This window comes from Propithecus coquereli, unplaced genomic scaffold, assembly GCF_000956105.1.
Source record: "Propithecus coquereli isolate 6110/MARCELLA unplaced genomic scaffold, Pcoq_1.0 Scaffold673, whole genome shotgun sequence".
In the NCBI taxonomy this organism is placed as follows: Eukaryota; Metazoa; Chordata; class Mammalia; order Primates; family Indriidae; genus Propithecus; species Propithecus coquereli.
Genome location: NW_012152763.1, coordinates 730,829 through 756,862, shown reverse-complemented (window position 1 = coordinate 756,862; position 26,034 = coordinate 730,829). Strand labels below are relative to the sequence as shown.

At 58.8% G+C, this 26,034-nt stretch overlaps 1 protein-coding gene across 1 annotated transcript in view; it reads left to right on the top strand.

Annotated features, from left to right (window-relative positions):
* The window catches only part of INPP5A (inositol polyphosphate-5-phosphatase, 40kDa), a 180,749-nt gene that overhangs the window by 43,551 nt on the left and 111,164 nt on the right, over positions 1–26,034 (top strand). Inside the window, exon 2 of the mRNA XM_012660676.1 lies at positions 4,015–4,056. Coding sequence (XP_012516130.1) covers positions 4,015–4,056 — 42 coding nt within the window. The remainder of the gene's footprint in view (positions 1–4,014; positions 4,057–26,034) is intronic.

Below are 26,034 nucleotides of genomic sequence, written 5' to 3'. Positions count from 1 at the left end.
CAAAGGCCCTGAGGCTGAAGGATGGAAGGTTTGAGGCCCAGAGCAGAGCAGAGCAGGTGGGTGGAGAGGGTAGAGATGGGAGGCCTCTGTCTTTTACTGGAGAGAGCTGGGAGGGCTCTCGAGGGAGCACCGCATGATTTCTGGGGCGCACCTGGCTGCAGTGCAGGGATGCTGGGAAGCGGTGAGGGCAGAGCGGGAGCCACGGGGGCGGAGGTGGAGGGGAGGGTTGCGCCCTTGGCCGAGATGGGAGGGGCCGCAAGGGGGCAGGTGTGCGTGAGAGAGGGTGTGAGAGAGTGTGAGTGTGGGAGTGAGAGTGTGTGTGTGGGAGTGAGCGTGTGTGTGGGAGTGTGGGAGAGAGTGTGAGTGTAGGAGAGTGTGTGTGGGAGTGAGCGTGAGTGTGAGAGAGAGTGTGAGTGTGGGAGTGTGTGAGAGCGAGTGTGTGGGTGTGAGTGTGGGAGTGAGTGTGAGTGTGAGCGCGAGTGTGTGGGTGTGAGTGTGGGAGTGTGTGAGAGCGAGTGTGTGGGTGTGAGTGTGGGAGTGAGTGTGAGAGTGTGAGCGCAAGTGTGTGGGTGTGAGTGTGGGAGTGTGTGAGAGCGAGTGTGTGGGTGTGAGTGTGGGGGTGAGAATGTGAGTGTGGGAGTGTGAGTGTGAGCGCGAGTGTGTGGATGTGAGTGTGGGAGTGAGCGCGAGTGAGGGGAGGCGGGGAGGGCCGTGTGCGGAGCTCTGCGGAGGGTCCGCGGGGTGCGAGTGGCTGGCGCAGTGGTCCTGGCGTCCGGTGGTGGTCGCGGTGCTGTCCCCCAGGCGCAGCTCAGAGCATCTGCGGCAAGCGGGGCGCAGTGAGGCCGGCGGAGCCCAGGCAGGGAGGGCGAGGCCCGCGGCCCCGGGGAGGGAGGATGGTGGCGGCAGAGGGCTGTGGCGGGCACGGGGGCGTCTGGGGAGCCGCGGTCACGAGGCGCAGGCAGGAAAAGCACGCCGAGGACGCCCTCCGACCCGTCAGGGTTCTCGAGTCCCCAGGTCCAGGGGCACTGGCTGCCGGGACGCTGCGTGTGCTCCCGCAGGAGAGAACCGCGAGTCCCGACTCGCTCCGCAGCTCGTCCACCCCGGTCTGCGTGGTCTTGTCCTGCCTGCGGGCCTTGCCAGCTCGGTGTGACAGCTGGTCGGGCTGCGGGGGCCACGGGGACCCCTGTGGGGAATCGTGTCTCTGAGCGTGGCTGCAGCGGGAGACTCTAAGGCGGCGCGCGCATGTTGTCCATAACCTGGTAGCCCCGTCGGCCCTGGCACTGCCCTGAGCGGGCTGTGGCGGTGGAGGAGCTGCAGGTGGCACAGGACTGGGAACACGTGAAAGGGCCGGAACCGCAGCAGCGGTTTCATGAGTCAGTCCCACTTTCCATTGCTGCAGGGCGTGCGGAGTGAGGGTTGGGGCTGCGGAAGTGAAAACACGCGCGTCCCTGACGGCCCCAGGGACTGGAGTTTGGGGGCTCCTTGGAGAAGTGGTGGGAGCTGCCCCCCCGCAATGGTGGCTGCGGCTGAACTTGCCCTCCTTTGTGTCCAGGGCGGGGCACCGAGCTCTCCAACGGCGAGGTCACTCACGCCACGCTGCCCCTCGCCCCACAGATACGCAGGGCCGGGCTCCGAGGGCGGACGGGCACGTCCCTGCCCACTTGGCTCCTGACCGCTGGGCGTCTGCAGCCCTCGCACTTGGGTTGAGGTCGGCCCTTCCTGGATACCTGGGTGCTCGGGTCAGACTGCGGGTTCCTGAGGTCCCTGCTCCATTCCCTGTCACTGTAGGGGCGGGGACGTGGGTTCCTGTGGCGGGAACACGGGCCACCTGAGCCCAAAGGAGCGGTGAGGTCCCAGGGCTGCATGGCTGTGCCCTGCGTGTTTATCTGCTTATCAGCCCGTGGCTGCTGTGGACACCCGGTACAAGTTTCTGTGTGGACATGTGTCTTCTCTTGGGTGCACACCTGGCTGGGGAACTGCCAGGTCAGAGGTGGCTCCAGGCTCAGCATTTTAAGAGACTGCCGACTGTTTCCACTGCAGCTACGCACCGCTAGTTCCCGCAGCAGAGTGGCAGCTCCCGTTTCCCCGCCCTGCCCGCGCCGTCAGCCCGCTGTGGTTGTGGGTTTGCACCTCTGTGATGGCTGATGACACCGAGCCTCTGTTCCTGGGTGTGCTGGCCACTCTGCCCAAGCCCTGTGCCAGCTCCGAGCTTGTCTCAGTGATGCTCTCTGCTGCCGCTGCTCCGCGGGGCGCAGAAGGGACGGGTGTGTGCCCTCCTGAGCATGTGCCTTGGGGCTGCACCGTCTCGGCCAGGTGGCGGCTGGATTCAGGTGTTGTGGTGCTCTCCTTCCAGGGTCTGTACAGCTCTTGTTCCTCGGCCAGGTTTTTTCCTGGGCTGTGAGCAGGCTTGGGGTGCTGTTGTGCCTCAGGTGTGGGGCAAGCTGGGGCCCAGCTGTGAGTGATCTGCGGGGGCCCCTTTGCTTGGAGCCCACAGAGAGCCCAGCTCGGATGGGGGCTGAGTGCAGGGCACAGCCTTTCGCCCCTTGGTGGGGGAGGACATTGTGTATTATTTTTCTTAACTGTGTTAGAAAAACCAGAGAACATTAAATTTGCCATCCTAACCATTTTTAAGTGTGCCATTTAGTAGCGCTAAGTTTATTCACATTGTTGTTCAGTGAATCTCTAGAACTGTGACATCTTGCAAAATTGAAACTCTAGCCATGAGACACTGACCCTGTGCCCTGTGGTGGCCTCGTTTCAACCTGGGCACCTCTGAGTGTGCACTCGCGTGCACACCGGGCTGAGTGTTTGCTCTCAGCACCTGTCTCGGGCACAGTCGTCTCTCCATTCCTGCGATTGATTGGGCTGCGCCACCCTGTGCTGCAGCTGGCACAGAGCTGAGGGGCGAGCCGGGCAGCCTGGGGCCCGCGGAGCCATCCAGGTGGACGTGACCCAGTTGGTCTCTTCTCAAGCCGAAAATTTCCAAGGCCTGGACTTGGCTCCTCGGGTCCTGCCCAGGAGCTTCCTGGGGCTTGGGGTTTCCTTGCTTGTGCATGTGTGTGGGCGTGAGCATGTGTTGGCATGTGTGTGAACATGCATGTGTGCATATGAGCATATGTGTGAGTACATGTGTATGCTTGTGTGGGCATGCATATGTGCATGTGAGCATGCATGTGTGGGGGCATGTGTAGGGGCATGCCTGTGCATATGTGTGAGCTTGTGTGGACATGCATGTGTGGGGGCATTGTGTGAGCATTGTGTGTGGATGTGTGCGTGAGCATATGTGTGAGCATGCATATATGGGGGCATGTGTGAGAGCATGTGTGAGTTAGCATGTGTGAGTGAGCATGCGTGTGAGCGTGTGTGGGCATGCATGTAGCCTGGGGGTTTCTGTTGATGGCTCTACTAAGTGCTTCTTGAAGATTCTGGCCGTTGAGACTGACCCTGTAAAAGCCCCTCTCTGCCATTCTCTTTTTCGCCCCAAACAGAAATGCCCCTGTTGTGTGGCTGTGAACATTTTATGTGCCATGAAGCGCCCTAGGTCCGGGTTCCTGTGAAGTGGCTTTGGCCCAGGCAGGCGTGTGTGTGGAAACGTGGCGTTGGCTTGCTTGCGGGAGCTGGTTACGTTCTGTGCCGTCTCTTTGCGGGAGCATCCGAAGGCTTGGAGCAGACAAGTGCTGCCCCCTCCTCACGCCCACCACGGAGCAGGGCGGGCTGGGCTGTAGGTCGGGGGCATGCAGGGCGCATGTGTGCCTGCCTTTACCAGGCGAGGTTTGCCCCGAGCTTCATGTCCTGGGATAGTCTGTGGAACACGGTCCCTGCTGCATGGAGCTGGGTACCCCCTGTGGGTTGGGGTTCACTCATGTGGATTGGGGGCTCCAACATAGAGCAGGGTCCCCGTGCAGCCCCCTCTGTGAGGCTGGCCCATGGGTTTCTTCTCGGCGGCTTCTGCTTGTAGCTGTTGGGGGCTGTGTCCATGGTTTGACTGTTTTTCTCTTTTTTTCTTAATTACAGCCCGAAAATCTACAGAAGAATTGGCTTCGGGAATTTTACCAGGTAAGAACTGCTCGGAGCACGCTCTCTCAGATTAATCGCTCCCGTGACGGGTACTTCCTTTCATGTGGGGGACTCTGCGCGAGGGTCGCGTGTGTCTGTGGGATGCAGGCGTGTGCCGTTGCCAGGTGCGTCCCGGCTCCGCATTGCTGTTTTGCACTCAGGCCACCACTCATGTGGCCAGCGGGGGCCAGGTCCTCCTCGGAGGTCCCTTCATACCCCTCCCTCTCCCGGCCCGGGTCCCCTGCTCTGGTCTCCGTGTCGTCCTGGGTGGAGGCTGTCGGTGGGTGGTGGTGAGGCTGGAAGTGACTTTCGGGAGGGTCCTGTCGTGGGGAGTGAGGATAGCCGGGGCCCAGCCAGGGGCCACACGAGGGCCCGGTGGGCCTGGGTGGAAGGTGGTGCTGGGGCTGGGGAGGAAGGGACCGGTTGGGAAGCTTTCAGGCCGGAGCTGTCGGGTCAAGGGCAGGCCCCTCAGTCCAGTGCTAAACAGGTGTTTGTCCAGTGTGGCGCTGTGGCGTGTTCTGTCTCAGACGCCGGGATGTCCCTGCCCTCCCGTGGTGAGCATTCCCGGCAGGCAGGGAGCCCCTGGTCCTGTGGCTGGGCGTGGTGGGGCCTGGGTGGGGTGTGAGAGGACACTGTGATGGGGGACGCTGAGGGAGACCTGGCGGGTGAGGAGCGTGGCTGGGGGGCCAGTGAGGAGGCCAGTGTGGGGTGGGGTTCCTTGTGCATGGACGTAGGTGCCCGTGTGTTTGCCCTTGGCAAGGCTGAGCTGGGGACAAGGGCTGCTTATATTTTCCAGTTTCCTAGGCCGGTGGGTGGAGGGGGCTGGGTGAGGCAGAGTGGAGGCCCAAGACCCTGCCGGGCTGGGTGGCTGCCGCACTCTGGGTCTTCCCGGCAGCTGCGTGTCTCACCTGGTGGGTTTGCTGGGTGGAGAGGCAGTCAGACGCGGGTGGCAGGGGGGAGGTGCGGGGTGGGGCCAGGGCAGGGCCGGGTGTGCGGGGGCCTCTACCCTCTCTCGGGGTCTGTGCCCTGCCTGCCAGCGTCCAGGCCACTCCAGAGGAGGGTGCGTGCCTGTGAGCATGGGGAGTGTGTGTGCTCCACACTAGGTAACGGATGTGCATTTATTCTAAAGGGACCGGGTGGCCCTCTTGGTAGTCTTTGCTCAGACATGCAGATGAGAGAAACTTCTCCTCTTTTAAGGCATGAAATATTTATAAATCGAAGGGGTAGATATAATGAATTCATTAGAGGACTAATTATAATGTACTGACCACCGTCTGCTCAGCGCCCCGTTGGTGAAGAGGCCCCTTGGAATTGAAGCTGCCCCTGCCGCGCTCTGGCCACCCCCACCCAGGGAGCTGACTACACGTGGCGGGCCCCTGCCAGCCGCCTGCATCTCAGGGGCGCGTTGGCGGGTATGCCTTGTGGGCAGGGTTTCTCTGTGTGTGCCCATCAGGGAGCCCCATGTCTGGGTAGAACCCTCCTTCCTGCCCACAGTTTAGCTCCCGCTCCGGGGCTGGTTTCCATTTACCGTGTGCTCTTGTGTGTGTGGCAGACCAGGAGCACGACTTGCCCACATTCGTAGCTGAAATTAGAGTCTGCCGTTGTATTTTCATATTTTCCCTTTGGCTTTTCTGAAAACGCTGCCTTTTCCTGGTTCATTTTATCCCTGTCATATTTTGATGTGATCCCAATAAAACTGGGTGCCGACCTGGAGGAGCACTGTCTTAGGAGACATGGCAGTGCCCTGGGCCTGCCTCGCAATTCCTGATGGTGCGCTGCCGCCGCGGACAGACACCCACCCGGGTATTAGCAACAGCTCCTGCAGACGGGCGGCCTCTCCACCCCGGGCGGAGCCCGAGCTCTTGCCGTGGCTGCAGGGGCCCCCTCTCCGCTCCCTAGAGGGCAGGCTGGCCTCGCGGTGCATGCAGGAGCAGCACGGGAATTCCCTCGTCTTCTGCCCTCTGCTCCTGCGGCTCTGTGTCTGATGGAACAGGAGGTGGTGGCAGATATGGAGGTGGCCTCGGGCCTCCCTTCCTTGGAGCCTCAGGGCCGAGGGCCTAAGACCTGAGGGACAGGGTGGCAGCGTGGTGGGTCCACGTCTGGAGGCCTGTGTCCTGGATGGCCTGCGCCACTCGCTGGTTCTGGGCCCGTGTGGCCTGAGCACGGACAGGTGAAAGTGGACCCAGAGGCCCACCAGGTGCATCTGTGCCCCTGGCCAGCTTGCTGGAGGGTGCAGGTGGGCTGTGGAGACCAGGTGCTGCTCTGAGGCTGCAGGCTGTGCGGGCATCGTGGGGATGGCCACGTATTCTGGCTGCAGGGCTGAGCTGTGCACGTCCCACCTGACGCAGAGGCCCTGCGAGTCCCTCCTGCTCTGTCCTCACCGTTGGGGTGTCAGCTTGGGAGTTCGTAGGTGGTGTCCCTCACTCACTGACTTACCTTGATGAAAGTCCCGTTACTGAGGTTGTGCTTTGTTCTGGGATGGGAACAAAAGGCAGATCCCTGCAGGAGAAGTTGGGGTCCAATCAGGAGAGGATCTGGAGGGAGGGTCCTCAGGGGTAGGGATGGGGAGTGGCCGACAGGAGGGTCTCAGACAATGAGCGGGCAGGGGGGAGGCCCCGTCAGAGGAGGGTCTGGGTGGTGGGCAGGGCTGGGCCTTCAAGGCTTGGGTGGTTTGAGCTCTTTCCCTCCCATTTTCTGTCCTGCCCAGGTAGAATCCGGATTTCGAGGGCTTCAGGGATGACCTGCAGCCCTCTGGGCCCACCAGATGCAGTGCCCAGACCCACTGCAGCAAAGGCTGTTCTCTGGGCCGGGCGTGGTCTCTGCCTGCCCAATGTTGTCAGTGGCCCTGGGCGTGGCTGCGCTGGGCTGTGCTAGGAGCATAGATCCAGCTCTCTGGGCCTCCTAGGCTTTGTTACGAATATTTTGGCGTGAACAGCTGCAGGGTGAAGCCACAGCGGAGGCCCTAGTGGGTGAGGCAGGCGGGGTGGCCTTTGGGGTGTCTCATGGGCATCTGTGAGGTCCCGGTCGGTGCCGCATGGAGCGTGGGGAATTCCCACGCATTCCCACGCTGGGCCCTGTTCCTGTGCGGGGGGCTGTCTTCAGGCAGAGGCGCTGGGAGCGGAGGCGAGACCCACGTGGGGGGCCTCGCTCCGAAGGTGCAGGGCCAGCTCCGCGTGCATACATGCCCACCCTTTCTTTTTTCCTGTTTTTCCTTTTTTCCCTCTTTCTTGTGACTTTGATAGCAGGATTAGCCGGTGGTCCTGGAAATGCCTTCTGAACGAGCAGGTCTCCTGTGCGGTACGGCCCGAGTACCCCAGCCACCGCGGTCCTGCCTTGCCGAGCCCCTCCCCTCCGCAGACGCCGCGCTGAGTCTATGTAACCCGACGGCTCTGGTGTCCTTCCTGGAACATTAAACCTTCACAAAAGACAATAGCATAATTTTCAGTGAAAAATAGCGAATGATGATTTGCTCTGTGCAGTTTTTCCTGGTTTAAAACCAATTATTCTTGGTTTTCCTGGCAGAGGCCTCTTCAGAAGGAAGAAATTTCAGTGACACTTAGAGATGACTATTCTCAAAAGTGAGATTTCAGCCCGTGTCTCCCCTTTTCAGCCTGATGTGGTCGCTTGGGGGCTGGCTGAGTGGCCAGGGGCCTGGTGGGCTTCTGGCCGTAAGGGGCCCGGCCCGGCAAAGGCCCCACGCCACAGCCGCGTGCCCGGCAGCCCAGGCCTGGGGGTCAGAGGAGTTGCACAGACGCTGAGTCTCTAACCTGTTTGTTTGTTTTTTTTATCCTAGAGTTTCCATTATGCAATTATTTTATTTTTAAAGTAGCCTTGAACAAGCTCCTTTGATAAACAGAAGAGCTGAACGTGACCTTTGTGGTTTTTGAAACCCTTTCTGTAAAACGCGGTCACTGTAGAAAGTGCAGGAGGCGGGAGAAAATGTTGTTTGTGTTTCCACGGTCAGTGCTGAGGCGGCTTCCAGGCCTCTGGGATCTGGGACTTTCAAGTGTTTGGTCCTGAGCGTGGGCCTGGCTCCAGAGTGCCTGGCGTCACCCCTGGCTGGCCTGCCGTCCACGCTGTGCCTGCCGTCCTGAGTGTCAGACTCGTGGACTCGTGGCTGAGGAGGTGGGTCTGCCCCGTGTTGGGAGGTGCTCAGGCCCCAGTTGTAGGAGCCGGTCCTGGCTCTGTGGTCTGAATGCTTCTGTCCTCCCAGGTTCCCGTGGTGAAGTCCTCCCCGCCAAGGGAACGATGGAGGAGGTGGGGCTTTGGGAGGCGATTAGGTCATGAGGGCTCCACCTTCGTGAGGGGGATCAGTGCCCTTAGAAAGGGGGCCCAGAGTGCTGCCCGGCCCCTTTCACCATGTGAAGGCGCAGGGAGGAGGCGCCGTCTGTGAGAAGCAGGCCCCCACCAGACACGGAGTCGGTGGTGCCTTGATCACGGCCTCCCGGCCTCCAGAGCTGTGGGAGTGCACGCGCATGGTTTAAGCCCCCCAGTCTGTGGTCTTCAGTGGCGGCAGCCGTGCTCAGACAGCATCTTCCTGCAACACACCCAGTGCGAGGTCAGCACATGGCATGGCGGAAACCGAGGAGGAGGCTTGCTGGGTGCGTGGTGGGCTGCGTGCAAACGGAGGGAGTGTGCTGGATGGATGGGCCTGAATCCGACCTGCAGCAGCCCCAGCCTGGCTGTGGGGTGCTGGAGGCACCACCCTGTCCCCACAGAGCCTGGACCCACATCTCGAGAGCTCCCTTCTTCCCTCCTGCATCTGAAATAAATTACACTTGCTCTGAATTCTCTGTGCTGGATACTGGTTTATTAGGGCCGGCACAGGGGGAAGACAGGCTGTCCTGTGTGGATCCCTTGTCTGTGAGGAGCCGTGAGGAGCCTCGTTTAGTACGTTCTGGTTTCAGAAGCTTCACATGTCCTTGCTGCCTGTCCTCTCTGCGTTGTCTAGAAGCAGCCTTGGACGTGGCTGCCTGTTGTGGTCTTTTCTGATGTGGAACCCACAGGCAAACTTTGCTGTGTGGAAGGATTTCTGTGAGGCTTTTACAAGTGGCTTTTCTGGTTCACTGAGTTCCTTTCAAACCCGTGGGACTCTGGGAGGGAGGCTCATGGCAGCTGATGGCTGAGGTCGGGGAGGCCGGCTGTGGGGGAGGTGTGGCTGCTGGATGCTGGAGCCTGGAGTCCCTTTTGCTCCTTTGAGCAAGGGGATGGCGCCTGTGTCAAGTAACTGACTCACACCTTCGCAGCTGCGCCCCTGCCCTTGGGGAGGCAGCTGGGTGGCCCCTTCTCTTCTCCAGGGCCCTGTCCTTGGGGGATGGATGGGCCCAGAAGGGGGATAGGCAGGCTGGGACTGAGGGGGAGGCCCACCACTTGAAGCCAGGAAGGCCTGGGAGTCTGGGAGGATGTTGGGGACAGCGTGGACACTGAGTCAGGGCAAAGAGCTGTCGGACCGAGGGCTGAGGTGGCTGTGTTGCTTTGAGCAGGGCTGCCCGGGCCTCCGGCCCTGCGCACTGTACCTTCTGGCTGGGCTCTGGCTTCAGCTGTGGGGACGTGGCCTGCTTAGTGTGACTGGCCAGGCCTGAGGCCTGGGCCTGGGGCCTCCTGGTGGTGACGGTCCCCACCCTCCATGGCTGTGGTGGTGGGTCCCGTGGAAGTGGCATGGAAGGGCCTTGTGCTTTGCTCACAGACTTGTGAGCGGGCGTGAGGGCACCACTGCCTGTGGACATTCTTCTCTCCCAGCTCTGCGTCCCTGGAGGGGATGGTTTTGTGGCCTTAGGTCAGACCAGGAGGCAGATGGGCCTCCAGGGAGCCACGGCCGGCTGGGTAGTGTCTGCAGCGGCAGGCAGCAGTGATGGGGGGCCTGGTCATGAGCATTAAGAAAATACAGACCAGTGACTCCTGCGAAAATAACTGCAAAAATTCTTAAAAATTTAGCAAATCGAATATATAAGCCAATATAAAAACACACACAGACATATGCATTAAACAACGGTAGATATAAAGGTTATTGTATAATGACCAAGGAATGCAAGACTGGTTTATTAATAACATTCAAGCATCGATCAATAGAATTTACCATCCCAGCCAGTTGAGGAAAAAAAACCACACGATTATCTCAATAGGTGCAGAAAAAGCACTTGACAAAAATCTGTAACTATTTCTAGTAAAAACTCAGCAAACTAGGAATAGAAAAAGCACATCCCCAGCCTGTAAATAGCATGTCAAAGCCCAACAGCTCACGTCGTGCCTAGTGGTGGGACGTGGAACCCCTCTTCGCGTGAAGGCAGGTGGGTCGGGGTGCGGCCGCCTGGTCTCACATCTCCCTGTCAGCTCGGCACTGAGGGCACTGAGGTTGTTGCAGCGCAACGGGCAGGAAGAGAAGGAAAAATCACGTAGATCTGAAAGGAAGAAGTGAAACTCTTTCTATTGGCGGAGACATGACTAGCCATTTAGAAAATCCTAAAGAATCCACAAAAACCTCGCTATTTCTATTAAGTGCATTTATTTAGTTTCCAATATACAAGGTCTATATGAAAATGTCTTTTTTATATTAGCTATGAATAATTGGAAACTTAAAAATACCATTCATACAACAGCACTAAAATGAAATACTTGGGTGTAAATCTAATAAAATATGTCAATATCTGTATACTGAAAGCTATGGAAACACTGATGAACAAAATCGGAGGCGATACTAAAAACTTGAGAGAGATATCATGTTCATGGATTGCAAGACATAATTATGTTAACATGCTAATTCTGCATTGATCGATACTCTGATTTAATGCAGTTCCAACCAAAATCTCAGCACAACTTTTTGGTAGAAGTCTACAAGATGATTCTAAAATTTATATGGAAAAGCAGAGGAACTAGAATAGCCAGACAGATTAAAAAAACAACAACAACTCAGTTTGGGGAGTCCCGTTCGGATTTCAAGACTTGCCGTAGAGCCGCAGCAGCCGTGGCAGTGTCCTCTTGGGGAAAACAGACACACGTGAGTGCAAAGGAGGCGGGACGGAGAAACAGGCCATAGTCAAGGTCGTGATGGACAAAGGCGTAGAGGTCATTCTTAGAGAAAGTGTAGTGTTTTCAGCAAACGGTGCGGGAACAGTTGGACATACATGTGCAAAAAAGTTGATGACTTCCATACTTTGTACCGTATACAAAAATTAACTCAAAACGGATCATAGACCTAAATGTAAAACTTAAAACTATGAAAGTTTTGGAAGGAAACTTAGAAGAAAATCTTTGTAACCTTGGATTAGGCAGAGATTTCTTAGATACAACAGCAGAAGCACAATTCATAAAAGAAAACATTGACAAATTAGGATTCATCATAATTAGGAACTTCTGCTCTTTGTAAGACACTGTTAAAAGCATGAAAAAACATCACAGATGGGAGGAAACTATTTGCAAATCACATGCCTGATGAAGGACTTACATCTAGAATATACAAAAAACTCTTAAAAGTCAATAATAATAAAGCAAAGAATTCAATTTAGAAATAGGCAAAAGATTTTCCAAAAATAATAATGAGAAAAGGCGGGGCGCAGTGGGTCACACCTGTAATCCTAGCGCTCTGGGAGCCCAAGGCGGAAGGATCGTTTGAGCCCAGGAGCTGGAGGTTGCAGTGAGCTGTGGTGATGCCACTGCACCCCAGGGTGGGAGACAGAGTGAGACCCTGTTATTCATTCATTTGTACATACATACAACATATGTGTGAGTTTAATGGAAACGTCATCAGAGAAGATACACAAATGGCAAATGACGTGTGACAGGTGCTCAGCATCGTCTGTCTTTCAGGAAGTGTGTACTGAAATAACAGTAATCAGTGTGTAATTAGTAGATAGCTATTACATTGGCTGAAATTAAAAAACAAAATACAAAACCCCTAACAGCACCCAGTGCTGATGAAGATGCAGTGCCATGGAGGTCTCACACCCTGCCCGTGGCCACGCAGAATGGCCTGGCCACTTGGGAAAAGTTTGTCATTTTCTTACAAAGTTCACACCACCACCTGGCTGCCACGTGACCCAGGAATCCCACTCCTGTCTATTTGGCCAACTTACATGACCTCTGTGTTTACACAGAAACATGAAGCAAATGCACCCCTGCCTTGCGGGAAGCTCCAGGCCGTGTGGTCCCAGTCGCGTGGCCTGGGGTCTTTGGAGTTGAGTGCCGCAGGACACGGAGTCTCTGCAGACACTGGCCGAGTCGCTGTTGGATGTTCCCTGCGGTGCCAGTTGCGCCTGCTGTGTGCACCTGGGGAGATGAGCGTTTCCTTCCGGTGGCTCCTAAGGTTCTTCCCCTTCCCACGTTTGCGGCACCCAGGGCTCGGGCCGTGGGCCCTTCTTGCCCAGTCTTGGGCCTTAAATCCCCTCTCCAGCTGCCCAGACTCCGGTTCCAGCTGCCCGCTAGGCCTGGGTGTGCAGACTGGGCGTCTTGTCCTCTGCCCACACCCGTGCCAGGTGCCCCGCGCGGGCCCATGGCCCCGGTGTCTCTGCCTGTCCTCTCGTGTCCCACCTGCCAGCACCTTCAGCAGTCTCTGGAATCCGGCTTCTGTCAGGTCACTGCCGCCACCACGTCCACGCCACGGGTCTGCCCTCCGTGGCTGCCACGTTTCCTCACAGACTTCTCTGCAGAGCGCCTGGATGGGAGCCAGGGCCTCCCCATGTTCTTGGAGGTCCCGCCATGCCCGCCTTCCCTTTCTCCGTCCCCTACCCCAGCCTCAGGCCTGGGCAGTGCTGTTCTCTGGCCACAGCCCTCTTCTCCCTACGGCTGTCACTTGTGCCCTCCTGTGGCCGCACCTCTCGTGTTACTGCCACCGCATTTAAACCACTGTCCCGTCCGTGTCTTTCAGACATGCCACATAACTTCCCAACCCCATTGCCAGCCCCAGCTCCGGGCCTGGCCCAGAGGAGGGTGGCAGTAAACACATTTGCCTGGGCCGGATCTCCCCAGAGCACACCCCGAGAGGAGGATTCCAGCGAGAGTCACTCCCCTGGGCTGTTCAAGGAGAGCCCGTTGGGCCACGGGCAGGTGAGACTGGAAGGCGAGCCTTGCAGAAAGTCTTCAGGCACCAGGACCTCAGGCTGGTGGGCAGTGAGGGGAGGTCCAGGGACACGGGGCCTCTGTGGGTGGTGGGTTTGTAGGGAGCAGGCGGGTCCTGGAGTGGGGGATGCTGGAGCGTGGGACAGCCCGAGGGCCTGCCCAGCTGGCCCTGCCCTGTCCAGGAGGCTGCTTCCTGCAGTCTGTTTTCCCTGAAGGTTTTTTAACTTAAGGTATAATTTGTATGTAGAGAAATGCATTGATCTTTGGTGCCCAAACTGCAGGATGGAGCATCCTCTGCCCCCCTTCCCTGTCTGTCCCACCCCTCAAGGCACGGCGTGTCTGTTTCCCCTATCCCAGAGCGTCAGCGCTCAGATCCTGCAGCTGATGTCCTCCTGTTGCTTTCCTTCTGCCCAGTGCTCTGGGATTGTTCCACGTCGCCTTGCCGTCCCCGGCTCACTCCTCTCGTGGCTGAGCACGTGGCACAGCACCCCACCATCTGTTTCCCGCTCTCTGCTCTTGCCCCCATGAACAAAGCCGCCGTGGACACGTGTGTACAGGCTTCCTGTGGACGCGTGTGTCATTCTCTTGGGTCCATTCCCAGGAGAGCGCTGTTGGGCGTAGGGTGGGCTCGTGTTGAAGGGTTCAAGAAACTGCCATACGAGGTGCCTCCTCGCACTGTGGTCAGCAGGTGAGAGCTCTGACTGCTCTGCCTCCACCGCCACCCTGGATGTCGTTGGTCGCTGCTGTCTCCGCTCCCTGCAGTTGTGAGGTGTCTGTGGCCATACACAATCTCGGGAGCAGATGTGCAGGAAATTGTTAGGCCCAGGTGTGGTTCTTTCTCCCTGTGGAAAACGAGTTTTGTTGGTGCACATAAAGCTGATTTTGGTGTTTACTTGAGCGGCATGTAGACACTCGATGGACAGATGGCCGGAGCTTGCTGTGGGTGCAGACATGAGTAGTCTCCGCCGCGCGGCACGGACAGCCTGTCCTCAAAACAGTTGGGGATTGTGCATCGGCTCCGGGAGTGCCCTCCTTGGCACAGCTCTGGCTCAGAACCCTCGAAGTTTGTGCCCAGCTGCTGTGGAGGGCACCTCTTGCACTGGGGGCTGCTGGTGGCTGCTGGTGGCTGCTGCGTGCTTGGGGCAGGGGCGGGTGCCGTGGACTGAGATGTGTCCCCCCTAAGTTCATGTGTTAAAGCCCCAACCCCAAGGTGCTGGCATTAGGAGGTGGGCCCTTTGGGGGTGATTAGGTTAGATGCAGTCGTGAGGTGGGTCCCCACGATGGGCTTCGTGCCCCTGTGAGAAGACACCAGAGCAGGCTTTCTCTGCCATGTGTGGACAGAGCGCACGTCGGCGTGGCGGCGTCTGCAAGCCAGGAAGAGCCCTCGCTGGGCCCAGATCGGCTGCATCTTGATCCCGGACTGCTGTCCCCCAGAACTGTGAGAAACGAGTGCTCGGGGAGCTGCCCCTTCTGTGGTACGTTGCCATGGCAGCCGAGCTGACCGCGATAGGGCTGGGGACAGGCAGCCGTCGCCACCCTGGGTGCTCCCAGGAGGGCTGGAGGGGAGACCCTGGTGCCCTGACTGTGGTGCAGGTGGATGTGGGGTCAGGGCATGGGTAGGGCCGGGCGGCTCCCCTGGAGGTCCCCACAGCGTCCCCCACGAGCAGCGCCTGGTCTGTCCTGGCTCGCCCTGCGTCCCCAGCTGCCAGCGGAGGCCTGGCGATTGTGGAATGGATGAGGGAAGCATCTTCAGCCCTAACCACAGCGAAAGCAGTAAGCGGGTATGGTCTCTTGGGTGTGGGTGTCAGCTGGCTGGGATTGCCAGCGTGGGGAGACCCCGCGGGGTCACCTGCTCCCTGCAAGCGCGTCAGCCTGTGTCCTCAGCTGGGCCAGACACCCACGGTCAGACGTGTGAAGACCCTCGGTCGGAGCGTGGGAAACGTGAGGGAGGGGCGGCGTCGGGCGTGGGGAGAAGTCGGAGGTGCATGTGTCTGTTCAGACTTGGTTGCTGTTGTTGACGAGCACGTCTCTGGTGCGCTGCTCCGACGAGCGCTCTCTGAGGTGCTCTGGGTGAAGGGGAATGAGCTTGGCTCCAGTGTGGGTGAATCCTCTTCTGGAAATCGGGCTCAAACGGGAGATCCTGAGCTCAGATTTCCTGCCAAGCGTGGCTCACCTTCTGTGAAGGACAGCGTGATCCTTGTCACTGGTGACACGTCATTTCTTTTTCAAACAGTCCGTTGACGGGGACCGAAGCCCAGAACCCCCCACCAGGCCAGTGTGAGGTACGAGGCTGAGCACCCCGCGTGGGCCCTGGGGAGGGCTCAGGTCCTCGTGCCACCTCCTTGCCTTGTGACCCCGTGTGACCCTGCGCAGGCCGCGTGGCTTCTTGACAGGGAGGTGCCTGCACCTGAAGGCTGTGGCAGGACGACGGGCAGACGGTGCTGTCGCGGGAACGTGGCTGCTGCGGGGCGTCAAGTCCCTAGAGATGGGCGGTGGCGCTGCGCCGCCCTGCAGGGCCTGGCCCTCTCCCACGCAGGCGCGCCCTTGGGGGCGTGGCGGCGGCTTATTTCCTATCTGGGTGCCAGCGGCTCTTCCAAGCTCCAAGTCCTTGACGGATCCCTGCAAAGGACTGATGGGTCTGACTAAACAAAACTGGCCGGTGCTTTTTTTTAAGCCTCTTAAAGTTCAAATGTTATTAACAGGCAGACAGAACATGTAAAAAGATGACAACAGGGTAGGTTTGAAAATTCTTATGACGAGCTCTTAGAAAGGAAAGACGCATGTCAGATTCCAATAGAAAAATGGTCAGAGCCTCTTCCGGCCCCGGCGCAGCACGGTTCGGTGGAAATGTGTGAGGTGCGTGTGGAATTCTCAAGTTTCTACAGGCCACATTTAAGAAAGCAAAAAGAAAAAAAAAATAGGTGAAATTAATTTTAAAATATATTTAACTTAACCCAGTGTATCCAAAATGTGATTCCAACACGTAGCCAGCGTACGGTTACTGGCGAGATGCCGCAACCACCCCTCTCGGTTTGCAGTAGCCACGGCACCACCAGGCGCGGGAGAAGGGAGGTGGCCAGAGCGAGGCTCAGACTCGCCTCAAGGTGGAGGTCGGTCCCCTCTGTGCCTCTCGAGCGGGGAGGGTGAGGCTGTTGGCCGCCCACTGGCGCAGGCAGGTCCAGGTCACGGACGGTGGCTCCCTTCTGGGTCGTGCGTGGCAGAGTCCCTCAGGGGCCTGGCACTCCACTCCCAAGTGGGGCTCCAGGAACGCAGACCCCCCGTCGCACGCGTGGCACGTTCACCTTCGGGCGAGGATAGATCTCGTCATGCGCAGAGCCACGGTCCTGCAGCCGCGAGGGCCTCATCGTCAGCGCCTGGAGTCCGCTGTGTCGCGTTCACAGGCACAGCAGGGCCGGCTGTGGTGACGGGTGGTCTGCATGCGGCAGTCCGTGTCCCTCTTTCCGAAAGGCTCGGCATGTTTCCCAGGGTCGGTGCCGGCCGCTGTGTGGGGAGACTGTGCAGTCCCGCAGCCCTTCGTGGCTGGAGCAGCCTGTGGTGCCGCCCTGCACACCCAGCTCCCGGAGGAAAGGGTTGAGGCTCCGGGAGGGGATGTGGCACCGTGGCTCCACACCTGTCCTGGGCCCGAGCTGGCGGTCGCCCTGGGAGCTGGAGGGGGGACGGGTGGCCCCCGCCAGGTCATCACCATGAGGGCTGAGCAGGCTGCTGCGGACAGAGGCAGGAAGCAGGGGTGAGGGGGAGGTGGGAGGGGGCTGGGCTGCCCTGGAGGGAAGACTCGATTGATTCCTCGAGTCTTGGATTGATTCATTGTTAGGGCTCCGCGAGGGGCAGGGAGGGAAGCCGAGTGGCTGGGTGGGTGCCTTTCAGCTCTGGACCCACGCGCTGCCCAGGTTGGCTGGGGGCCGCGTGACCGTGTTCCCCTAGGAGTGCGAGGGCCCGACCTGAAAGTCTGCTTGGCAGGCCGGCTTTGTGAGAGAGGGTTCCAGAATGGGTTCCCAGGCACCTTTTGCGATACGGCCAAGAGGCTGTGGCTGCCGTGGGCTCCGTGGTCAGCGTGGGAGCCAGGCGAGTGTGGGAGGCACGTGGGAGGCCTTGAGGCAGGTCAAGGCCCGAGGTTGAACCTGGCTCCGCCTCAGTTGGGGGAAAGCGCTTCTTAAATTAAAATCAGTTCATCCGTGCGAGGTTTGACGTCCCCAAGCAAAAGGTTCTGTGAAAGTCGAGCCCAGCTCCTATTTCTGACTTCTCCCTGCCTTCTTTGGAAGGAGCAGTGTTTTTGCTCAGCTCTCCGGGTCAGTGTGAGACTGGTGTGCCCGTGTTTGGGGAAAGGCTGTGCGTGCAGTCGGCAGGCGAGTGGGTGGGCGTGGAGCCAGGGGTCTCGCTGAGACCTCCCTTTGGCGCGGACGGGCCGGGGCCACGCCCAGCCCCGCAGCAGCTCAGCCCCACAGGGCGGAGCAGAGGCAGCTCTCGGATCAGACGGCCGCCAGGCTGCCTGCCAGTGATGTCATGGAAACTCGCAGTGTCCCGTGCGCAGGATGGCGAGAAGAACATGCCTGCTGCCCACATGGCTGGCTCCACTCGCCTGGTCGGTCCCGTCGGCTGTGCGGGGGCCTGGGCTTCTAGAGGAGGCCAATGGACTGGCGGCATGCAGGACAGGGTGCTGGTGACGGTCACACCCGGGCGTCCTCCCAGGGCTGCGGCCCGAGGCAGCCCCAGCCCTAGCGCAGCCCCGCAGGCAGGGGTTTTAGAGTGGGGTGTTTTCCAGGCGCGGCTCTCAGGGAGTTCCTCTGCTCCACCGGGCCCTCGTCGTGGCCGTCCGGCCCCACTGGTTCGATTTGCAGGATGCAATTCCTTTTTAGGTCACTTAGATGCTCCTCCTGGAGGAAGCCTGACAAAGCCTGGCTGTTGCTATTTTTAACACCGACTCCTGGCCGTGCGGCGGGCAGGGCTGTGCTGCCCGTTTCCTGGGAACCGGGTGTGGCCTCCTGCACAGCCCGGAGACGGGCTGCCTGTGGCTGGCTGTAGGCTGCCGGCGCCTGTGCTGTCCTGTGAAGCATCGATTTCAAGGAGACCGTAACAGAGGAATCCGTGTGTTTTTGTCAGTATAGTCGTCGGTTGCCTTTTTTCCCTTGAGGTTGGAAGCACCTCCTTTTCTGTAGAGGGGTTTTCCTCAAGACCATGTACAGCTCTGGGCAGTGGCTTCCCTCATTGTCCCGGGGTGTACGTGTGCCAATGTCATCGTCTCCAGGGTGTGACGCACCGAGCAGCAGTTCAGACTCTGGCGGGACTCGCCCCTTCCAGGAGGCCTGTGTCTGCTCGTGGCTCTGCCTGGTGACTTGGGGTCGCTCAGTCCCTGGGTGTGTGCTTCTGCCTCACAGGTGTGTTTCCAGCCATGTGTTCTATCACCCGGAGTGGCTTTTCCTGTCCGTCCTCGAGACGCCCAGCTGCCCGGCACGTTGTCTTGTGGAAGGGTCTCCAGGGTCCTTTGGGTTCTGGAGCTCCTTCCTGTGGTAGGGGCTGTCCCGCGGCTGCTTCCAGAGCTCGGAGTGTGGGCCCGTCCTCCTGGGTCCCGGCTGCCCAGTCCTGGTGACCCTGTGTGTCCACCGTGGCCGTGTCTCCCAGGCTCCTGCCGCAGCCTTCTTCGTGAGTGGTGACGTCAAACTGGAGTTGCCTGTCAGGGCCTCTGTGTCCAGCCTGTGCTGGCCTCGACACGGCGTCGCGCTGCCCCTCACGGCGACTTCCCAGGGCGGGCACGTAGGCAGGTGGGTGCTCAGAGAGGCGGGGATCCCCCCAGGACTCAGCAGGGCGAGGACCCGAGCCTGCGTGCCTGCTGGGAAGCCCCCACCGCTCCCCGCCACGATCCTGCACCTTGTTCGGGGGCACGCCGTGCCAGCCCGCACCTTCCCGGAGGTGACAGCAAGCTAGGTACCAGCTGTTAAATGCAGCCATTATTAAAATCATATTATGTAAACCTGTAATAAAGTAAATTATTTGCCAGAGGTGGTAAAGGCCCCAAATGCATCACTTCCTAGTTATTTTGCTGCATTTTACTATCATCTGCGACTGCGATTATCTGTTTCCCTTCACCTCAGCGAGGGAAACACCACAGAATGGGGCCTCTGAGCCTGCCCCCTGGCCCCTTATCAGGGCTGCCCCACCAGGAGCCCAGGTGTGGCCGTGGTGGGTGGGGAGCGGGGACACCACACTCGGGCTCCCCCAGAGAGCGGGCTCCCCCATACACGCACCAGCATGGACCATCCCGCGCACCCAGGCAGTGACTCCCGGGTGTTCCAGACATGAGCCTGGACTGCCAGCTCCCTTTGCCCAGTAAGGACGTGTGACAGGTGTCACCTGTTCCTGGCTGCTTCCTGTGGGAGTGTGTGCTGCTGCTCCAGGGCCAGCGTCCGGCCCCGGCCGCCTGGGCACCGCCCCGCCTGCTTCCCACCGGCCACGGGATGTGTGGCTCCGTCGAGGGACGCGTTCACGCTCGCCTTGCGAATTACTCCGCAGCTGCATTCACTTGCGAAGGAAATGTCTTTTTGCAGTTAGCCAGAAATTCCCAGCAGTGTCACTGAAAACGACCGTCTTCTGATGAGCTGTTTGGATTTCTCCTCTTGTGCAGTGATTGAGTCTGTTTTAAACGCAGGCTCTGGGATGTGTCAGCCTGGCCCTGGTGACGGGACGGCGACGCCGTGGGTGGGTCTGTGCCATCTGCACCGCACCCGTCCCCAGGCACACAGGCGTCTGCATGCCGCGCTCTGGGGCAGGGTGTTCGTGGGAAGCACTGATACTGTTTTCTCCCGCGCCTCCCCCTGACACGGCCAGGGAAGGAGAGACCTAGAGAAGGTGGCCATTGTTCCCGTGTTCGGACGCTTTTGGCGTGGAGCCGCTGGTGGTACCTGCTCAGCTCTGGGGCTCGCAGGCCCCTCATTGCCGGCTCCAGGCGACGTGCGCCACGGGTGTGTTCAGCGGACGTCTGTGGTGATGGGTTTCGCAGCCGTGCGAGGGGGAAGGGCAGTGCACACCGGTGCCGGCCACCCGCACGCGCAGCCGGTCCACGGCCGGTTGTTCCTAGTGTGCCGGCACCTGCCCAGCCCTGACCGTTGGGGAAATGGCAGCATGTCGCTTCCTCTGTGAATCAACGCCCCACATGGTGTCGTTCTCACGTCTGAAAAGGTTCACATTCTCTCCGTCGCGCAGCTCAGGGAGGGAACGGATGTGTCGGTGAGAAGTGTCAGTGTTTAGATCGTCTCCGCTTTCTCGTAATTTTATAAAGTTCATGTGTTAAAGTTGATGTTTTGGTGGAAAATAAAATTTTTTGTGACTTTACTGGGGTATAATTGCCGCACAACCTAGTCCCATATTCGAGTGTACGGTTGCGGAGTTCTGACGTGGTCCGCGTGTGCCCTGGTAGCTGTCACCCCATCCCGATAACAGGCGTCCCACCTGTGAGGACCTGGGAGGTCCTGCCCTCCTCGTCACCAGGCGATGCCGGCTCACTCCGTCACTCAACGCCCATGAGCTCGCACGTTGCAGAATTTATGCAAACAGGGTAAAGTGACGTCTGTTCTTCCCTCGTCTGGCTGCTCTCGGGCAGCTCTGCTGGGGCTTCCGTGGTCAGAGAGCAGGCGCAGCGGTTCCCCTCTTTTGGACCTTGGACTTGTATTACGGCCCAGCACGGGGTCTGCCTTGGCAAGTGGAACATGGAGAAGAACGTGTGTCCTGTGGCCTGTGGTCGACGTGTCGTGCTGCCCTGGCACCGGCTGCCGTTGTGTGTCTTGGCCGCGTGTGTTTGCTCCGGGTCTGTCCGTGGCTGAGAGAGGAGTGAAAATCTCTCACAGTGATCGTGGAATTGCCTGTTCTCCTTTTACGCTGTCGATTTCTGCCGCTGTATCTCGTGTCATTAGCTATGTGCACACCGGTGGTTGTGCTGTCTTCCCAAGGGTCCTCTTTGATCCTGAGGGAGCGTCTTTGTCTTCGGAAGTCCTCCGCCCTCGTTGACGGAGCTGCTCGGCGCGAGTCGCAGGCATGCCGTCGGGAGCAGTGTCTGCACTGTGAGGCTGTCCGTGTCTCTCACGGAAGCACACGCGTGAGTCTGCCTTCGTCCCCTTGCTCCCGCCTGCCGGCTGGAGTGTTCAAAACAGCAGCGTCTGGCAGGACTTCCTGATGACAGGATGACAGCCCGCTCTGTGCTGCCCACTGCGGGAGCCACACGGGGCCTGGGCCACTCGAGATGCGACTGGTGCCACTGAGGACCTGAGCTGTCCACCATTTGTGTGATTTTCACGTACGTGGACACAGGTGACTTGTAGCTGGCGTATTGCACAGTGCTGGTCTAGACCTTTCTCGTTAATGTTGCTGTCGATAGGGTCGAATTTGGTCCACCATTTTGCTGTTTTTCTGTTTGTACATTCTGGTTTTTTCCCCGTTATTCCTTAATTTCTGCTGTCTTTTTGGGTTATTTGATTTTTTTTGGCATTCCATTTCAATTTGTCTATTGACTGTTTGTCATTTTCAAGATACTTTTAAATGGTTGCTCTCGACTTACGGTATATGGGCCAAATGTTTCCCCACCCACTTGGAGTCACTACCGTACCACTGCGTGTTCAGTGGGGAGATCTCGCTTTCACGCAGGTTTCTGCGTGGCCGCTGTCGCGGTCTGTGTACATTGCGAGCCAGTGGGAAGTATTATAGGTGTCGCTTTACACTAGGGGTCAGCAGACCCCCGCCCTCCACCACGTCCAGCCTGCTGCCCGTTTGGGGAACGAGGTTTTATGGGCGCACAGCTGCGCGCACTCATTTCTGCGTCCTCCGCGGCTGCGTTGGTGCCGGGCCGGCATTGCTGAGTTGTTGGGACAAGGACTGTGCGGCCTCAGGCGTTAACTATTTATCTGATCATTTATGAAAGAACCAGCCCTGCTGTAGCAGATTCCTCAAAAAGGGCTGATGGGGACAGAATTGGCTAAATTTTTGTACATTGAAAACTATTTTTCTACAGTTTTGGTGCTTGGACACTTGGCTGGATTTACGATCCTTGGTTTGTACTTTATTGAGATTTTTAAAAAGGCTATTCTGCTGTTGCCTTAATTTGTATGTTCATGACGGGGAGTCTGGTGCCAGGCTAAGCTTTGGATCTGCTTGTAGGACGGATCTGGAGGCCTTGAGGATTTTATCCCATTTTATCTTGATCCTTGGAATCCGGTGGCTTTACTGGGCTACGTCTTGGGTGATTTTCTCACGTACTCTGTAAGTCTCTCAGTGTGTAAGTTCAGATCTTTTTCTGTTTCTGAAAAATTTTCTTGGATTATAGCTTTAAATATTGATCCTGTTCCATGGTTTAGTTTCTCTTCTTCGGGGACTTGGTGATCTTTCCTGCCTGCCGCCCGCACCTCTTCTCTCCTTCTTGTTCTCTGTGCTCGTCTCGCGCCCTCGGCCGAGTGGGGCTTCGCCGCCCTGTGCTGGACTCTGCTGTAGCCGACTCTCGCGCAGTGCGCGGTACGTCCTTCTTTTCTGTGACTGTCGTGTCCGCCTTGCGTTTCCTCCCTGGGGCTGGTCAGCGCTCTTCCTTTGTTTGTCTCTCGCTTTCTTTTGGCCTGTTCCATTTTAGTTTTGTGTTTCTGGTCGTCTGTGGGGACCTGAACTTTCATTTGTTCCTTTTCAGTGGCATCGGGGTGTCTTGCGGGATTCCTGGTTTGCTGGCGCCCTCTGCCGTCCGCCCGGCGAAGTCCGGGTGCGTGGGCTGGTTGTCAGTGTGTCTTGGAGGGGACTGGGGGAGTCTCAGTGCTCAGGTGTCACGGCTGTCTGTTTGTCTGGCGAGTGCCCGTTTCCCCCTTTTCTTCCTCTTCCTGCTGCCCAGGGCTGCTTCTCCCTTCCTCACCTTCCCTTCTGCCCAGCAGGGTCCACAGAGCCGCACCCGCCGCTGTGAATCGTGTGGGCCTTGAAGTCTCTTCCCATGGTCCGTGCCCGTCCCCGATGCCTGGACGCTGTTCCGGCACCTCAGACCACAGGCTCGACTCTCTGGTGGTGTCTTAGGATTTGCCGCGCCTTCCCTGGCGCCTCCCTCCCCTCCCCACAGAGCTGCTGGCGGGGGCGCTGAGCCTCCACCTGGGCTGGTTCCCTCCTTCACCCGCCCGTGCGTTGTAGCTTCCGGGTTCTCCTAAGCTGTGCTGAGGCTGGGGTCTGGGTCGTCCTTTCTCTGTGGATAATATAATTATTAATATGTACGTTGCACATTACATCTATTTAAATATATACATGAATGTGTATATATAAAATTTGGGGAGGCCGGGCACGGTGGCTCACACCTGTAGTCCCAGCACTCTGGGAGGCCGAGGTGGGAGAATTGCTTGAGGTCAGGAGTTCGAGGCCAGCCTGGGTAACTAGTGAGACCTTGTCTCTACAAAAAAATTTTTTAAAGTAAAAAAAATTGGGAGCAAATTTTTGGGAGTAAATTGTCTTCACCTGCTCTAGAGGCTCATATTACATATTTTTAAAAAGCTAAGGAGAAAAAATAGCCTTTTATATTTAACCAGATACTTGCCATTTTTGTTGCTTTTCCTGCGTTCTTAAAGATCTGAGTTTCCCTGTCGTGTTCCTCTGCAGCCTGGGGGACGTCAGACCAGGCAGGGCTGGGGGTGGAACATTCTCTTTGTTTTCTATCACCGTTATTTTGCCTTACTTCCCAAAGGGCGTTTTCCCAGATACTGACTCCTGAAGCCCCGGGCCGTACACAGGGGCCGTTCCCAGGGAAGGCGGGAACAGCAGGTCCTGGAGGGGCCCCCAGAGTCGGGTTCGAGTGGCAGTGCTCTTCTGAGCACCAGGACGCCGTGTGATGAGGGCAGTGTGGGCTGCCTGGCCCCAGGTGGCGGGAAACCTCCAGGACGCAGATGGGGCTGGGAAGGGCGGACCCCAGTGGGACGGTGGTTTCGCAGCCACATTGCGATGATGAGGACGAAGCCTGTTCTTAAGGAGGCAGAGCAGAGCAGCGGAGCAGTGCAGTGTCTGCGTCGGTGAGCGAGTGTGCCATCTCCCACTGCCGCCTCACACCTCCTGTCGTGGGGCGGAGGATCTCCTGTCCGTTTCACTGGCTGGTTGTCAGGTTTCCTGCTGTCTTCCAAAGACTATCCTAACATATACGTGTTAGCCGGTTTTTCTGAGAATTTCTGAGGATCAAACTCAGTTGCCCTGGGAGAACTCGTCCCACGTCGCCACTTGCGCATTCATAGCATGAGCAACGTCTCAGGGAGCCGTCCAGCACCAGGCCCTGCTGGTGGTGGGGACGTGTTCGGAGAGCCCGGCCGGAGGCCCCTGCACAGCGGGCACAGGTGGGAGGCCAGGAGCCGGCTCACGCCCTCGGGTGGATTGGCGGGTCAGGAGGGTGGACAGGAGGTGCCGGGGTGTCCCGAGGACCCGAGTCTGCCCTTGCTGTGGGAGCGGCGCTGGTTCTACAGGAACGGCCTGTCCTGCTCCCAGGCGCCCGGTCGGCCTCCTCTGCGTCCTGCACGCGTGAGGCTGCGCGCTTGGTCCCCAAGCCTCGGCATGCGCGTCGTTCATGTTTGTGTTTAGCGGGAAATGAAATCGCTTTAGCGAATTTCCAGTAAACCTGTTGTGAACGCAGAAGCAAGAGCCGCCAGAAAGGCCCCGGCTGCTCCGCTCGCGGTGTCTGACATTGACGCTCTCCCGGGGGGCTTGCCGAGTTTTCCTATCAGAGTTCTCTGCCTTTTAGAGAGCACAGCCGGTGTTGCAGGTTGTGTGTTCACTGCCTGAACACAAGCCAGGAGCTCACCCCCCGCGCCTGGTGCTGGCCCACACAGCTGTGGCTGCCTGTCCGACATCTGCCGTCCAGCGGGGCAGTGGCCTCTGCGCTTCTTGCCACACTGCAGGGTCATTTGTGACGTTTATGGGAGTAGCCGACACTGAACCCCATCCAGGCACTGGCCCTGTGCGGAAGCTCCACGTGGGTTCTTGACCACTCCCTGCTGCTCTCTTTGGGGCTGCCTGGGGCTCAGCCCAGCTGAATTCTAGATGCAGCCGCTCTTTCTTGAAGTCTGCGCAGCCGTGGTTTCTAGAACAGTCTGTCTCAGGTGTGAGATGACGGCCACGGCTGGGTCAGAGGTGCTCACCATCGGGCTGGGGGCACGTGGGGTTTGGGTCGCCCTGTGCAGGGCGGCTCTGCTTCGAGGATGGATTGTCTGGGGCAGGGGTGGTATGTGGGCTTCGGGTCCTGCTCAGAGCCAGCCTGTGCTGCTCTGTCGGCGGGGAGGGAACACTTGGCGTGCGTGAGCCTTCTGGAGTCCGGCAGGCGGCCTGGGCAGGGGCAGGCTGTGCTTATCGCGGTGCCTGGGTGCAAGGACATGGCCAGGGTGCTGGGCCACCACCTTGTGGTGGCAGTGAGCCCACGTACTGGCTCCTCGTATGCTCCCGCCTTTCCTCCCCTCCAGGAAGCCCTTCTCGCTGGGCCAGGCCCCTCTGGCTATGGGGCACGGCTGCCCAGTCCCCCGCTGTGGGTGGACTCGCCCCCTGAGGTGCTGCCTGCCCCAGAGTCCAGGGACATGCGGCCCCCCCGCCGACTGTGTGGTCAGGACTCCTGTGTGCGGTGGCGTGCAGGCTCGGGAGGGTGCTAGCCAGTGCTCCCGGAGGAGTCCTCCAGCCCACCAGTCCTCGTAGGGCTCCTTGGCCGAAGCCACCAGGACGCACGGGAAGCAGCACCAACACGGATGCTGTTGCTGCTCCGTGGTTGTGAGGCGTGGGCTGGATTGGCTGAGTCAGGCCCGTGCAGGCGCCCTCAGAGGCACATGGTGGCGCTACAGTGGGCGACGCTGAGCCACTGGGCCGGGGGCCCTGACACCAGGCGCAGGTCCCTGGCTCTGCCCCTTGGTGGCTGTGTGGCCTCGGGCAAATTGCTGGTACCAG